Source organism: Gymnodraco acuticeps, unplaced genomic scaffold, assembly GCF_902827175.1.
Source record: "Gymnodraco acuticeps unplaced genomic scaffold, fGymAcu1.1, whole genome shotgun sequence".
Lineage (NCBI taxonomy): Eukaryota > Metazoa > Chordata > Actinopteri > Perciformes > Bathydraconidae > Gymnodraco > Gymnodraco acuticeps.
In genome coordinates this window covers 1-15,054 of record NW_022991381.1, presented here as the reverse complement: position 1 = coordinate 15,054, position 15,054 = coordinate 1, and the positions used below count along the sequence as shown (strand labels likewise).

Here is a 15,054-nt window from a genome sequence, read left to right as displayed (position 1 = left end):
AGGCCGCAAACAACTTCACGGCGTCCACTGCCCCCCGAGTCCCCGGCCGGAAGTCCCCGGAGTTGGGGACTGGCTTCAGTAGAAGCTGCTGGGACTCCCAGCAGCTTCTACTGAAGCCTTCCGAGTAAATCGCCAGAACGCCGACACCTCCTCATCTCCACCGCTCCCATGTTTTATTTTGTGTTGCCATAAGTTAGTCTCTCTGCGTTTGTGCGCTGGGCGAATGCTAATGCTAATAATGCTAATGCGAGGATAATAAAATGGCGGCTCTACAAAACATTTCAGAGTTTTAAAGGCCGTGGTTTGCAATTCTCCCAGCCAATCAGAACTGGGGCACTTTTCTTCCCCCAGGAGAGTACCACCTCTCTAGTAGGCACTAAAAATGGGGGTAAAAGTTCCCGGCACTAAGTACTCTTTTTGGTGTGAACGCGACATAAGGGGTACTAACGGAACTAAACGGGAAAAGTACTCCGGTGTGAACGCGCCTATTGAGAGCTAAGAGTTCCCACTTGATAACCCACGGGCTGCCATCCCTCACTCGACCATCCTGCAGAGTCCAGGAAGCAGCATGTCTCAAGAATGCAATCAAGGGATATTAACACCATCGCTACATAACAGACTTGTCTCCTTCAAGATCCACCATCATCACACTTGAACTTGTGAAGCAGTTCACTGAACTGTTCATGGCTGAATGCAGCCTACTAAGCAGAACTGTTGGGATGTTCTAATTAGCTAAGCAGAAGGAAATTGTTGACCTTGTACATTTCTTTATGTAAAGTTTGGTCAACAAATTCAGCATGGCATGAAACCCAAAACATTTTTCTTAGGTCAAATGGAAAATGTGTACCTTGAGACAAATTAGCAATTTGCAACATAATCTACAAATGAATTAATATTCCACATCATGGTGACATTATAAGAGTTACAAGCTATTTTCCGTCTCAAAAGAGTCTACTTTACTGTGTAGTGCTCCAATGAACCTATATGCAGATGATGCTCATATTATCATAGCACAATTAACCTGGGAAGCAAAATATTTTAGTTGGGCCCTTTCATCAAGCCCCAATCTTTGGTGAGATATTCAAACAACAACAAAAACAGACAAATATACATGTTTCTAATAATTCAGTCAAATACCACTTAGTTGGTAGAGATGTCAGCAATTTTATTTAAACCTTATTCTTTGAAGTCTCTAGTGGACACAAAGAATTTGTATGTTGTGTTTTCTTCCTCTCATACGCATCCATAAGCCCATACTTATACTCAACAACACGCACACCCACACACACCATCCCCCACACACACACCCATACACACCCCCACACACCCACACACACACACACACACACACACACACACACACACACACACACACAACACACACACCACACCACACACAACACACACCACACACACACACACAACACACACACACACACACACACACACACACACACTACACACACACACACACACACACCACACACACCCACCACACACACACACACACACACACCACACACACACACACCACACACACACACACACACACACAGTCTTGTTTTGCCTGTTAACAAACTAAAGACACACAAGCAAACTCACCCACACCCCATTCCACTTGAGAGCACATAAAGAGCATGAGAGAAAAATTGTACAGTAATTTTACACAATAAGAGTCCAGCCCCCCCACAGCCTGTAGGCAAAACAGTTGTTCATGGCTTCCATTAGCTCGTCCATTCACAGAAAAACAAGAGTCCATCTGCTTTGCATCCTTTGTTGAGATGAAAAGCTGTTTTTCTTTTTTTCCACCTCCTGTCTGTCCACTCTGCTCTGGGTAGAAACAGCAAAACTGGCATAATGGAGACCAGCCTCGCAGGAGATTTTCTTTTCAGCATTGAATTCAAAAGATTGTCATCGAAATGCTGGAATGTCTTACAACTACAATCTACGCTTAGATAATGGTACCGTACGCTAGAGCGTCAGAAAAGAGTCCACCTCTGTTTTTGGTTCTCCTTGTTCTTCTTAATCTAAAAAAAGTACAAGATGATTTATTTTTAAATTCTACTCACTAGATAGAAGTTAAGTTAAACCCTGTGAAAATATTGAGATTCTTGGTAAAGGCACAATATTCAGCCATGAGGAAAGAGCACACCGCTACTATTGTGTCCTGTAGAAGCCTTTGTATTTTTCTCTGTTTAAAGCCCTGATAAAACAAGCTGTCCACATTTCTCATAACCATCATGTTGCTGTTAATATACTGTACATCACCAGTTCGTCCTTAACTTAAACCCTTAAAAGTCTGATTATTTCTTCTTCCTTTCTTAATTTGTAGTAGTCAATGCTGTAATTTCGAAAAGTGATCTGGGAAAGTAGAAACATAGCTAAAGACAGGTTTAAAAATACATGTTTCCAAAGAGTACCTGCTTGATTTTTTTTCCATAAGAAATTGAACAATATTTACGTTGAAGTCAGATTTATATTTGCCTTCAATTAAGTGTTTTAGATCATTTGGATAAGAGTGGGTTTGTCTACACTTGATCGTCTGATTGCTTGGGTTTCCTGAACCGTCTGAGTTATGCGGTCTTCATAGTTCTCAGCAATTAAGTTAATTAGCGCGATGTTAGCTTAACTGATAGTTAAGTTATGGCCAAAGCTCTAAAGACAATTCTTAAATGTAATTGAGGAGAGGTCACCTATCATTCACCACCCATAGACTCACTCAGTGACCAGTAAAATAGAAACCTTGCAACAACAAAGTGAAACTGCCTTTACCATTAGCATTAGTCTCTACCAAAACCAGCGACTCTATTTCCCTTTTTGTTTTGCAATAATTATAATGCAATGGTCTATCAATAAGCTTGTGTAGTTTGTGGGCTTTGAAAAGACAGCTTCTTTAAAGTGAAACAATGATAGAACCAAGAAACCTCATAGGATATTTGCCAAGACAGACTCCCTTAGCTAGGTCTACCAAGATAAGTAGGAAATTGGGTATATCAGGTCACTCTGACTGGATTAAAGAATTACATAAATGCACGGTGTCTGAGGCTACTATTTAATGGTACAGGATGCCTTTCCTGTCAATGGTAATCTGATGAAAGTGTTTCATTGGACAAGAACAGATTAGTATTCCAGGAAATTGTCCCCAATACGGATTCAAGTGCTTTTGTTTTTGGAGCCAAACTGTATTGTACATTAGCGTTGTTTATCTGCCATAACCACAATCTTTTGTCTTTTTTTTGTGGTATTCTAAGTATAAATGTCCTGTATTGCCTTTCATAGCTGGCAACAGGGTTGACTCTGTAACGTGAGTTATGCACTGCAGACGACTAGAAAAGTGCTGTCTAGTTTGATATATCTAGTTATGACATTCTGGTTTCAAATGATCTGTTGGTGGTTTAACAGCTGTGCATGCCTGTGAGTGAGTTGATAATGGTTTTGCCAGTTGTACATACCCAGAGATTAACACGTTTATACCAGAACCCAAAGCAGTAGAAGACCTTAACATGGTAGCAAATTGATTTCATCATCATGAACATTTTTAACATAACAATACTCCCCTTCATATCAAATAATCTCCAGGAACTCTTCAAGGACCAATTGGAAGGAAGGTCAAGTCATACAACAAATCCTACTATCATCTATGGAACAAACACAAATAATAGAGTCCTTGGTTTCACATCTTCTGGTTACAGGGTGTATATGCACCCATGCAGAAAACCTGTGCGCTGCTGAAGCTTAAACAATTTACCAACACAAACTCCAGTCTTGTGCATGGGCTTGCTAGATGACCATTCAAGTTCCTGACCTCTCCATTCTAACTATCCATTTCACTATATTTTAAGGACACCCTTCTTCCTGCATGGGCACTAATCATAATTTGCAAGGTGAGGAATTGTCCGATATGCATGCAATTTACAGGAACAGGCTGGCAACAGGCTGGCAGGTGCATTCACTTGGTGCGATGCTAGTTGTTGTCTCTATCTTAATGGCCATAATCTTACTGTCCTCACCACTAGTTTTGTAGTGTATTTAGGTCCTGATCGAGGACTGGAGATGGAGCAAACTAGAACTTGGTCTTAGAACTCATACCTCGGCCATATTCATGAGCCTTGATAAAAAAAGACAATCCACTGAAAAACTGAAAGTTAAGAGTAAGATTGACCTTGTGCTTAGGGGTAGGCTTAAATGATTTGACCCATCAGGAGAATAACCCCAATGCAATAAGTTATGTATTATATAATTTATAAATATTTTGTTATAGTTTTTACAATCTCACAAAAATGTCATTAAAAATGTTTGTTAGACCACGTGTTGCAACACCAGCAGCGAGTTTTATCAGGGCTTTACATTTTTAATGTGATTTTGAAAGCATGGTGACATCATTGGTCTTCTTTACCTGATTTCTTTTAAAGAAGAAAATTACATTGTACATGCTCACAGACGCTGTGAGAATATCGTAGATACATTTTGTTTTTGAGAAATGACTGGAGTTCCAATTAACCTCTGTCCTGTACTTACCTTAAATGCAATGATTGTTTCGCAAGCATACAGTATAATGATTATAATACAGATTGGCTCAGTAGAGCCATGCAAAGCTTCCTTTTTTAAAGAAAATAAACTTGTCAGAAATAACCCCGCATCATAAAAAGCAATTTGACATGTTTTATAGCTTGCATATGACTGTCAGAGAAGGATTTCAACGCAAGTCCTACAAAAAAAAAACCTCAGTCGGAGCACTGTCTGAGCGCCAAATAAGGACTATATATTACGATGGGAATCAACAAACATGTTCTTCTCTTTATAAGTTAGGTGAGCTTCAGTTACAAGTCACCTACTTGTTTTGCGCTGGGCTTTGTCTCTTGTTTTTTTTTTTACCTTAAGCAAACAAAAAGGTTGTGTTTCATTCACATGCAAAAAGTGAGATAACAGAAGGTAAGTAAATGAGATAGAACAAATGAAAGATCATTGCCGGTAATTTCAAAAGTCTTTTTGGCAAGTTTTTGCTTAGAGATACTATGTCTTTACTGTGTCTTAAATTCCATTATTTTCATCCATCTATTTTGTACAGATGAGTACAGGAAAAGTGATAGGATTTTTTTATAAATTATACCTCTGTTATATATATATTTATATATTATATATTAAATTGTATTTACATTGTAAAGACAATCCAGTTCTACATCTCATTCCAAAACACAATTTATATACAAATGCTCCATCGTTTTCATCGCTGTACAAGCCCCGGTTAACTTTCTCTACTGCCCACCCTAATTGACATAGTAAAACCAGTAGACCAGGTTGAAGAAGGTGAACGCAATCGGGAAAACCACGCGAGACCACTTGTCCTATGGCGTTGACATCCGTGAGGTCGGGGATCTTGACTTTGAGCTGCGAGGCCCTCCTCCGCAAGCGCCCTTCTTGTGGCCCATTGGCCGTTCGAGGGCCGGTCGTTCCGTACAGGTCTCGGCTGGTCATGGGCTTTGCGGTACTGTATGCTGGCACTGTCGTAGGAGAACATCGTAGCCCGAGGGTCATTGAGAACACCCATCATATCTGCTCCACTCATCTCACTGGTCAGGTTGGGTCAGGAGGATGTTGCCATGAGCGTCAACCCTGAGGAAGGGAATGTCATTAAAGTAATTTTGTAACCAAATCCCAAGTAGAATGCAAAGTCAACGGTTGTAGCCCTAACAAAAGTAGTATCAAGTTTTTAGCAAAGACATATGGGAACTTGAACATTGCATCGTGGTCTGACACATACAGGAATAACTTAGCAAGGGCGACTCATCGAGGATATTGAATGGCATAGCCCAGTGTTTCTCAAACTTTTTCATACCAAGGACCTAATTAACCAATAAAAAAACATTTGCGGACCACCTAAACTCCACAAATATAAAAAAAACACCTTGTTTTTTCTAGAACAGATTACAAATCGCCCTGAAAATGGTACAAACAAGTGGCAAACATGTGTGATGAAGGTGTTGCGCTGGGCTATATCATGCATGAAAGTGAAACTTAATCTCGCTCCAATTGCGGAGATATTCCCGTGAGAGTGCGGAAAACTGAAATGAATTTATTTATTTCAAATGTGAAATGTTACCAATATACTCACGGACCACCAGTGGTCCGCGGACCACACTTTGAGAAGCACTGAGCCATAGCCAATTGATCTGAAGGGAGGTCAGGCATGTGTTGGTTTAGTTATTGTGTTCATTTGTGTTGACAGTAGGCACATAGCTAGAAAATGTAACTAAATGTCCATCCATCACATCCCTGTTAGTGTAGGCCATTAAAATAAATCATAATCTAACCTGTATACTACTAGTTGTCTTTACTTTTTCTTCTTCGTTTTTTGCTTTTTCTTTGGGTGAAGGTTACGAAGCAACTTTCAGGGCAAAAACTCCAGAAGAGCTGTCCATGCCTGGTCAGTCGGTTCTGAAACAGCTACTGGGTAAGTCCTGCTGCCGGAGTACGCACAGTGCTGCAATTATACTGTGCACCTTCTCAAGAAGAATCCTCGGATCCGTAGGTATTTTCTTGTTAACTGTAGTTTATTGAAAGGGACAAAATCAAAACGTACTTGATTTGGTCACCCCCTTTTTTACCTCCTCTAACCACAAGTTAGACAGAGTTAGCTAGCTGTGGACTGTGGATCCCTCTGCATCACTGCTGGGCTGGGGGTCTACGACACCAGGAGTCGAGCTGTTGGCAGCTCTGGAGACGACTTCAGTTAGTGGCTGTAGCGCCAATTGCTAACTACAAATATGTATAGCCATGGGGGATCGAGGTTATATTTAATACAATTTTTTTTTGGAGCCAAACATAACCAAACACACTTACTTTAAAAACATTTTGCTAACTTCTGAAACTGTGAATCCAAGAATCAGGTCGACTTAATGCAGCCATAGGACAGGGGTATAAAGTGTTAGAGCTTCACAATATTTCATTCTTATCACAAGCCACTGGGAAACCGCTGTAACTTTGTCACCTTCACTAACAACACGTTCTCACTCAGGTCGGTCAGGGCCCCTCCCCGTCACCATATTACGCACAGGGTACCCCTTGGAAGTCAGTTTTCAACGGGCAGGGCGTCCCATTGACTTGCATAGAGCTCCCTGAACGTTGGTAATAGACGAGTTTGGATCGCGGCGAAATGCTCTCCGCAGATCCATTCTCACAGCGTTATATCAACCTTTTTCTACTCAATATCAAGCCACACTTATTGTTTTTACTTCTTTATTTTAATTGAATAATGTAGGACTTTTATTGTCCGTCCGTTACGGGGAGAGTTAGGGGGCTCAGAATACTGAAATCTGTATTGTTTCATGTTTTTTTCCTTCTAATTTTGTATTCTTTTCTAAACCACACACTGTTATTTACTCAACAATAACACATAATTATCCTTGAGTTTATTTTTTTGTTTGATTCATAAAACACAAGTGGAGTCAGTCAGGACCGAGGGTCGGAGCAGCTCATAGTAGTTGCTTTAGAGAATTTTACACCCGGAAGTAAGTATTCTCTCCGTTTCGCTTGACAAACCCATGTATAGTCCTCAAGCTCTGTGATTGGAGAGTGTGCGCCGAGGGTTACGCCGAGCGTCGAACAGCACTTTGAAATGGGATGGAACCACGGCAGACTATTCAAAACTGGATTTGAACGGGTCCACCCCCCCCCCCCCCAGGACTACACATGCTGGCTATTGTGTGTTTCCATGTTCTATGGCACGTCTCTACTGGGAATTGAAGTTTTAAAAAGACGTTTTCGTATTTTTTCCCATAATAAGAAGTTGCCAGTATTAAACTGTGTACATCCCTGGAGGTTTAGGGGATAGGCAAAACATCACATTTAAAACATATAATTAATAAATGGGTGAAAATTGCTTGTGCCCATAACATTAATATATAATACCCACATGCCAGCTAAGGTCAGAAGAGCTTTATTTAACAGCTGGTCTTATGTTTGTGACCCTGTTGTTAATTGATAAGCCTGAAACATGCACTTGTCAAGGTTCAGAGGCACATTTTGAAAATATGGCAGTAGCCATCGATCAGCTTAAGATAAGATATACTTTATTGATCCCAAGTTGAAACATTTGCGTTAACATCAGCATGTGTAACAGTTGTAAATATGCAGTGGTGTTTATTTGTAAATCATTTGGTATAATAACACAAATTCTGTGTTTTTATATTTAATAATTCTGTGTTCTTTATTTATTGAATATTCAATACCTGACAAGGTCGGAGATGAAAAACTTGGGTCGCAGGTTTCCTCAACAGTGCATTACGAGACATTTATCCATATGTGTGTACCTCCACCATTAACTGTCGTATTCTGCACATTTCTACGGTGGCCCTGAAGTGCAAGACACTATAGCATTTCAGGAAAACACCACAGCATTTCACGAAACACAACAGCATTTCACAAAACACTACAAGCATTTCACAAAACGCCACAGCATTTCTGAAAACGCCACACAGCATTTCACAAACACTACAGCATTTCACAAAACACCACCAGCATTTCACAAAACGCCACCGCATTTCACAAAACACCACAGCATTTCAGAAACACAACAGCATTTCAGAAAACACCACAGCATTTCACAAAACACCACAGCATTTCACAAACACAACAGCATTTCAGAAAAACACCACAGCATTTCACAAAACACCACAGCATTCACAAAACACAACAGCATTTTCAGAAAACACCACAGCATTTCACAAAACACCACAGCATTTCACAAACGCCACAGCATTTCAGAAAACACAACAGCATTTCAGAAAACACCACAGCATTCACAAAAACACAACAGCATTTCAGAAAACACCACAGCATTTCACAAAACACCAACAGCATTTCACAAACACTACAGCATTTCACAAAACGCCACAGCATTTCAGAAAAACACAACAGCATTTCAGAAAACACCACAGCATTTCACAAAACACCACAGCATTTCACAAACACAACAGCATTTCAGAAAACACCACAGCATTTCACATTGGACGGAAAGGGGTATTCCTTTAGTGATGTTTGTGATTGGACAGAGCCAGCCAGAGAAGCACTGCTGTGATTGGTTGTTGTTTGCTGCCAGTCAAGAAATGACGCTTCGTGATTGGTCAACACCCGACAGCGAAATATGTCCCAACACATCAGCCGTTAGCACACACTCAGAGCTCACAGCTCCTCATATCTGTTCTGAAACTAGACAAAAGTTAAACATGTACAAACCACAGACTGTCTGTGTCATGGCGAATACAGTCGCTGCTTTATTTATGTCTGTATGACGTTGTTGTGAGTGTGGACGGAGCAGCTACAGGTTAGTTTTAGCCTGATGGATCAGATTCCATTCAGAAAACACGCATTTTTAAAAGCTTTTCACTTGCCGTCTTGTCTGCAGACTTGTCAAAGCGTTAATTCATGGTTTTTACTAACCGGTATCAGTATGTTGTTACTTCGGCATCACTTTGAAACGTGTATTACAATTAAATCACGGTCAATATGTTCATTTTGTTGTAGTTGGTATCTCCCATATAATTTACATGGAGATACGCCCCGCCCCCTCTCAGCGCCTCTTGTTTGAATGACAGGAGCAAACACAGCTGACAGCCGCGGTGAAACTCGAGCGATTAGAGCGATGCGAATATTGGGTGGTCTACCATAGTATTTACATGGAGATAAGCCCCTAAAAACCATGAATTAATAAAGCATTAATTCTGTGTTTACTCCTGGAGAGGGGGCGGGCCGTATCTCCATGTAAATCCTATCGGGAATCGGATCGATCAGGCTAAACTAACCTGTAGCTGCTCCGTCCACACTCACAACAACGTCATACAGACATAAATAAAGCAGCGACTGTATTCACCATGACATAGACAGTCTGTGTTTTGTATATGTTGAACTTTTGTCCAGTTTCTCAACAGATATGAGGAGCTGTGAGCCAGCTAACGGCTGATGTGTTGGGGCCAATCACGAAGCGTCATTTCTTGACTGGCAGCAAAACAACCAATCACAGCAGTGCTTCTATGGCTGGCCTCTGTCCAATCACAAACAAGAAGTGGTTCTCCCTAAGGAATACCCTTTCCGTCCAATGTGAAATGCTGTGGTGTTTTCTGAAATGCTGTTGTGTTTGTGAAATGCTGTGGTGTTTTCTGAAATGCTGTTGTGTTTTGTGAAATGCTGTGGTGTTTTCTGAAATGCTGTTGTGTTGTGTGAAATGCTGTTGTGTTTGTGTGAATTGCTGTGGCGTTTTGTGAAATGCTGTGGTGTCTTGCACTTCAGGGCCACCGTACATTTCTTATACTATCTACATACATCTTATAAGAGTATAATACATATGTATAATATCAGTTAAAATAAGTGCTTTCAACATACAGTAGTTAACATTGCTGGAAAGCAATATATTAGTACTTTGTCAGGCTTAATATTTATACCCCCAAAGCTTTTTTCTTATTCAAAATAAGACCTTAACCTAAAGTATTCTTTAATGTTTAAATAAATCGTTATTAGTTTGTCTGTCTGTGTCTCCTATTAATATCTAATAATAAAAATAATACATTTCAATAACGTGCTTCAACCACCAGGTGTCCCTTTCTATCAGCTGTGCACCGTTATGGTGTAAATATACCAATATACCGATTGGATCAAATATAAAAGTCTGCCGAATTAGTATTGATACTGCAAGGAGACTTATATTGTGAAGAGAAATTGAATTTTGTTTAATTGATATATTTATGATCCACGTCACATATTCAGTTTCGGCGGCAGTTCTTCCTGTTTGTCTAGAAGTCTTCTCATCAGGGCTCTATAAATAGCGAACTACGGCAGATATGTAATATTTAATTCAGCCGAAACCGTGTATTACAATGTAGTTATGTGATGACCTCCAAAGAGAAAAGCAAGCAAACTCGGAATAAAAATATTATTTTATTTTAAAAAAATGTTTTTCGGATTTCACATCAACAGGAAATCCGGTTAACTTAAAATGTCCGGCGGAACAATACCCCAACCATAGATCCGTGGGTGAATAATGTCAATCACCATATTACACACATCCCTTCACATTACATTTTAATTTACAGTAAAGTATTCGTGAGCCTTCTAAAATGTTTTTAAATATAATTAGGGTTGTAGTTGAACGGCACGTCCATTAATTCCACAACCACACACATGCATTAAACATTTATTTAATACATTAATGTAGCCTTTGTTTTCTGCTAAAAGAGGTGTCAACCAGTGGGGCATCCAGAAAATTGCGAAATCGAGTGTGACTAAAAAAAAAAGAAAAAAAGATTATATTATATTGACAATAACAACCGACCGTCGGGGTAGAGCATTGCCGGGGAGCGTTTTCGTGGCGTCTATTATCAACGCTATGGGAGGTCTATGAGACGCCCTGCCCGTTGAAACTGACCTCTCAAGGGGTACCCTGTGCGTAATAGAGTGACGGGGAGGGGCCCTGACCGACCGTCAACATGTGACGGGTTGGGAGTGAGAACGTGTTGTCACTGAAGGCATAGTGATACAACACGTCTTTTTTCTGCGTTCGCATTGCGTTAACCGTGTGACTTCACCAAGGCTGTCAGTTGTGTTTACTCACATCATGCAAAGGAGGCAGGGCTTATCTCCATGTTGATACTATGGTGGATACCAACTACAAACAAATACACGTTTACAAATGATGCCGAAATAACAACATACTGTTACCGGTTTTGTAAAAACTATGAATTAATGCTTTGACAACTGTGCAAACAAGATGGCAGAACGCGTTAACAAATTTGACGTTGAGTTGAAAAAATGTAACTCTCGCGAAGAGACGAGTCAAGTCATTGTTGCCGCATCAATCGCGTCAGTTGTGACAATGGCTCAAATTCACGTCTCTGTGTATTTGGGTGTGAAACGTACCATTAGAATACATTATTCAAATTCATCATATTACAACAATGGTTTACTACCGACAGCCAACTGTGCCATGTTTTTTTGGCCTCTCTGATTCAAAGCCCAAACGGTCACACAAGCACTACACAAACCAGTCCCCCTTCCCACCTGGACTTTGTTGCTCTCCAGTCGGTTTCTTTCTCGTTGTTGGACTTTGCAGCTTTCTCTGCCACCTTCTTGCAGGTGAGGACCACGACCGAAGAAGATAGAGTTGACAAAGGCGTACTCCAACAAGGCCAGAAAGACGAAGACAAAGCAACCCATCAGGTAAATGTCAATGGCCTTGACATAGGGGATCTTGGGTAGAGTCTCCCTAAGGTGGGTATTGATGGTGGTCATGGTCAGCACCGTGGTTTATACCTGCAAGAAAATGGGAAAGCGGTAAGAAGAAGATCTTTTTGACAAGAACTGCATGCTGAGTGGACAACATTGCTGCAGAAGAATCAATGCCTTCATTAGCCCTTCATTGCCGACCATACTGTATACTGACTGTGGGCGTTTCAAGACATTTCCAAGACATCTTCCAACATTCTCTTTTTTGTTGAAGGTAGGGTATGTAAGTTTGAGAAACCGGCTCCAGATCGCTAGAATTTGAAAATACACGACGGAGAAAATCTGCCACTTCCTTATAGAGCCCGTCCTCCAACACACACGAATGCGCACATGACCAATGAGGGCACGAGATAAGTTTGTGCACAGATGGAAGGCTGACAGGCAGGTAGGCCATCCAGTTATTTTAGCCGGGTCGGCTAAAATGATTGGTCGTACTTTTACTGTACTACGGCTTCCACAGATGACATTTTCTTATGGATTTTTTGTCAAGCACTTAAGATATTCATTGCTATCGGGATGTTAAGAGCATTCCATGGAATATAACAAAAAGTGTATCTCGAGCCGGTTTCTCAAACTTACATACCCTACCTTTAAGGTCGTGGTGTAGGGATAGTAGGTCAAGGGGTTAATCAGTCCACACCTTTGGTCAAGATTGAAATATCTTCACACATATTGGATAAATGGCCATACCATATGTAAATGGTCGCCTAACTAAAATGTTATAACATGTAAAGCGTGTTACGTAGTAACATTACAATATTTGCTTCTGAGATGTATTGGAGTAGAAAGTAGCAGAAATTGTAAATACCGGTACATTTCGGTACTTGTAAATGTACTTTTTATTATTATTCAGTGTATTTCCGTCGGTGTTTGGGTTTTTGTTAGGGAAGCATTATCTCATGGTCCAACCCTGCAGTAGAAGGAATTGCTATAAAGGGATAGGTACACTTTGAACTGTGTTCACCAGTTTAATTTCGCATCTAAGCATGCTAACATTTGCTGAGATTCATAAAAACACAAAAGTACAGCTAAGGTAAAAAGATGTAACCTTATGATGGCACTAGGTGAAAATTCAGAAAATCTCCCAGTTTGGATTAATATCCTGGGTACCATACATTTCCCTAAATAATCTCTCAATCCATGTAATAATTGTTGAGATGTTTCAGTGTGGCCCAAACAGTGAACCAATCAATCATCCAGCATAAACACATATAGAGCCAGGACAAACATCATATCAGCAGACACGATCTGTAAATAATATAAAAGCCACTGACCCAAAGCTACTCTGGCAGCCGATGCATCGTAGTTGATCCAGAAGGAGACCCAGGACAGGATGGTGATCAGGGTGGAGGGCATGTAGGTTTGCAGGATGAAATAGCCAATGTTCCTCTTCAGCTTAAAGCTCAGGGACGACGTGGATAAGAGCCTGTTACACACAGGGTGATGAGAACATTGTTACTGTTGCTCCTCAAAACACACGACATAATTAATGATGTACAGTTAAGAGGAAAAAACTCAGCGGGATCAATCTTTCCAAATGTCAAAAAAGCCAACCACACACTTCCATGTCATCAAAATTGCCCATTAGTATCTAAAACAGAAGCTGTAGAGCAGTGACCATCAACTGGCCCGCCAGACTGTGGCGTTGGCGGAGTGGTTAGTGCGTTCGCCCCCCCACTTTTTTTGTATACGTGAGTAATGTGCAGTACCGGAGTCCAACAGAGAGGCAGCAGCTGCGGGACAGTAGACTGCGTACTGCATAGCCTTGCCTGCCCTGAAGAAAAGTGATCCTTCGTTAGCGTGAAGAGTCTGCTTTATGCGCTCCGCAGCAGTAGCCCCGCTGCGAGGCTCCGGCGACTTCACAGTACATGCACCCCCCCCAACAGAGTCCAACAGAGAGGCAGCAAAAGTGAGAGTAGAAGTGGTGACTATGACATGAAAGGTAATTATGTTCCTTTTTACTAATATATCTAATATATGGACACCATTTGACTCTATTACCTGTGGCAAACACAGCTTTCTTGGATTGGGTCTGGTAGTCTATGATGTCGAACTGGGGCAGTTCGATGTTCTCTCCTCCAGTGACCGAGCCTATGTTGGGTCCTCCCTGCCAGTAGAACTCGATGTCGTCAGTGGTGTATCCATCTGAAAGAGGCAGGGGGACACAACAAGTAAACCTTCCTTAAAACACAAGACAAGCATGCAATGAACCAATGTAGTACATTACATCTCATCTGATTTGAATAACGCTTTTTTTCAAAGCAACTTTCAATAAGTGCAACCAATCATGAAGAAACAAACTCAAAGCGAGGATCCTTTAGGTACATTAGCTTATAATCCCAAACCATTTAAGTGCTACCCTTTTGCCTTCAAATAAACCAAACCTTTTGCTACATCCAGAAATGAGAATTACTTTTTTCATTACCCAAGGTGCCGTCGAAACAGGTAGATTTTTAGTCTGCAACCGAAGATGTGTAGACTATCTGCTGTCCTGATATCAATCGGGCTTGTTACAAAACCATTTTGGAACCAGGAAAGCAAACAGACATGTTTTATTTGAGGATTACATCGATCACTCTCACAGTTAGGGAGTAGGGAGCCGATTGGCCGACGCAGAGTGAAGTGGAAGTGATGGAGTGTTTGGTTTACCCATGTTCTGGATGTAAGAAGGACCTGATTTATTCATAGCACGAAAGGCCAGTACCAGTGTCTCAAAGTGGATTCTGGAAGCATCTGGCAGCCAGTAAAGGGAGCGGTGCAGTGTGGGAGAACTTAGGTGGG

At 40.9% G+C, this 15,054-nt stretch overlaps 1 protein-coding gene across 1 annotated transcript; it reads right to left on the bottom strand.

The window, feature by feature from the left end:
• Positions 1-4,225: 4,225 nt before the first annotated feature.
• Positions 4,226-14,419, bottom strand: gabrb1 (gamma-aminobutyric acid type A receptor subunit beta1). Its single transcript, XM_034241282.1, is given in 9 exon segments — positions 4,226-5,345; positions 5,347-5,417; positions 5,420-5,450; positions 5,452-5,481; positions 5,483-5,581; positions 5,583-5,612; positions 12,049-12,300; positions 13,548-13,699; positions 14,275-14,419. Coding segments are annotated over 7 exon segments (570 nt in total). The 5' UTR covers positions 12,280-12,300; positions 13,548-13,699; positions 14,275-14,419; the 3' UTR covers positions 4,226-5,267.
• Positions 14,420-15,054: the final 635 nt, after the last annotated feature.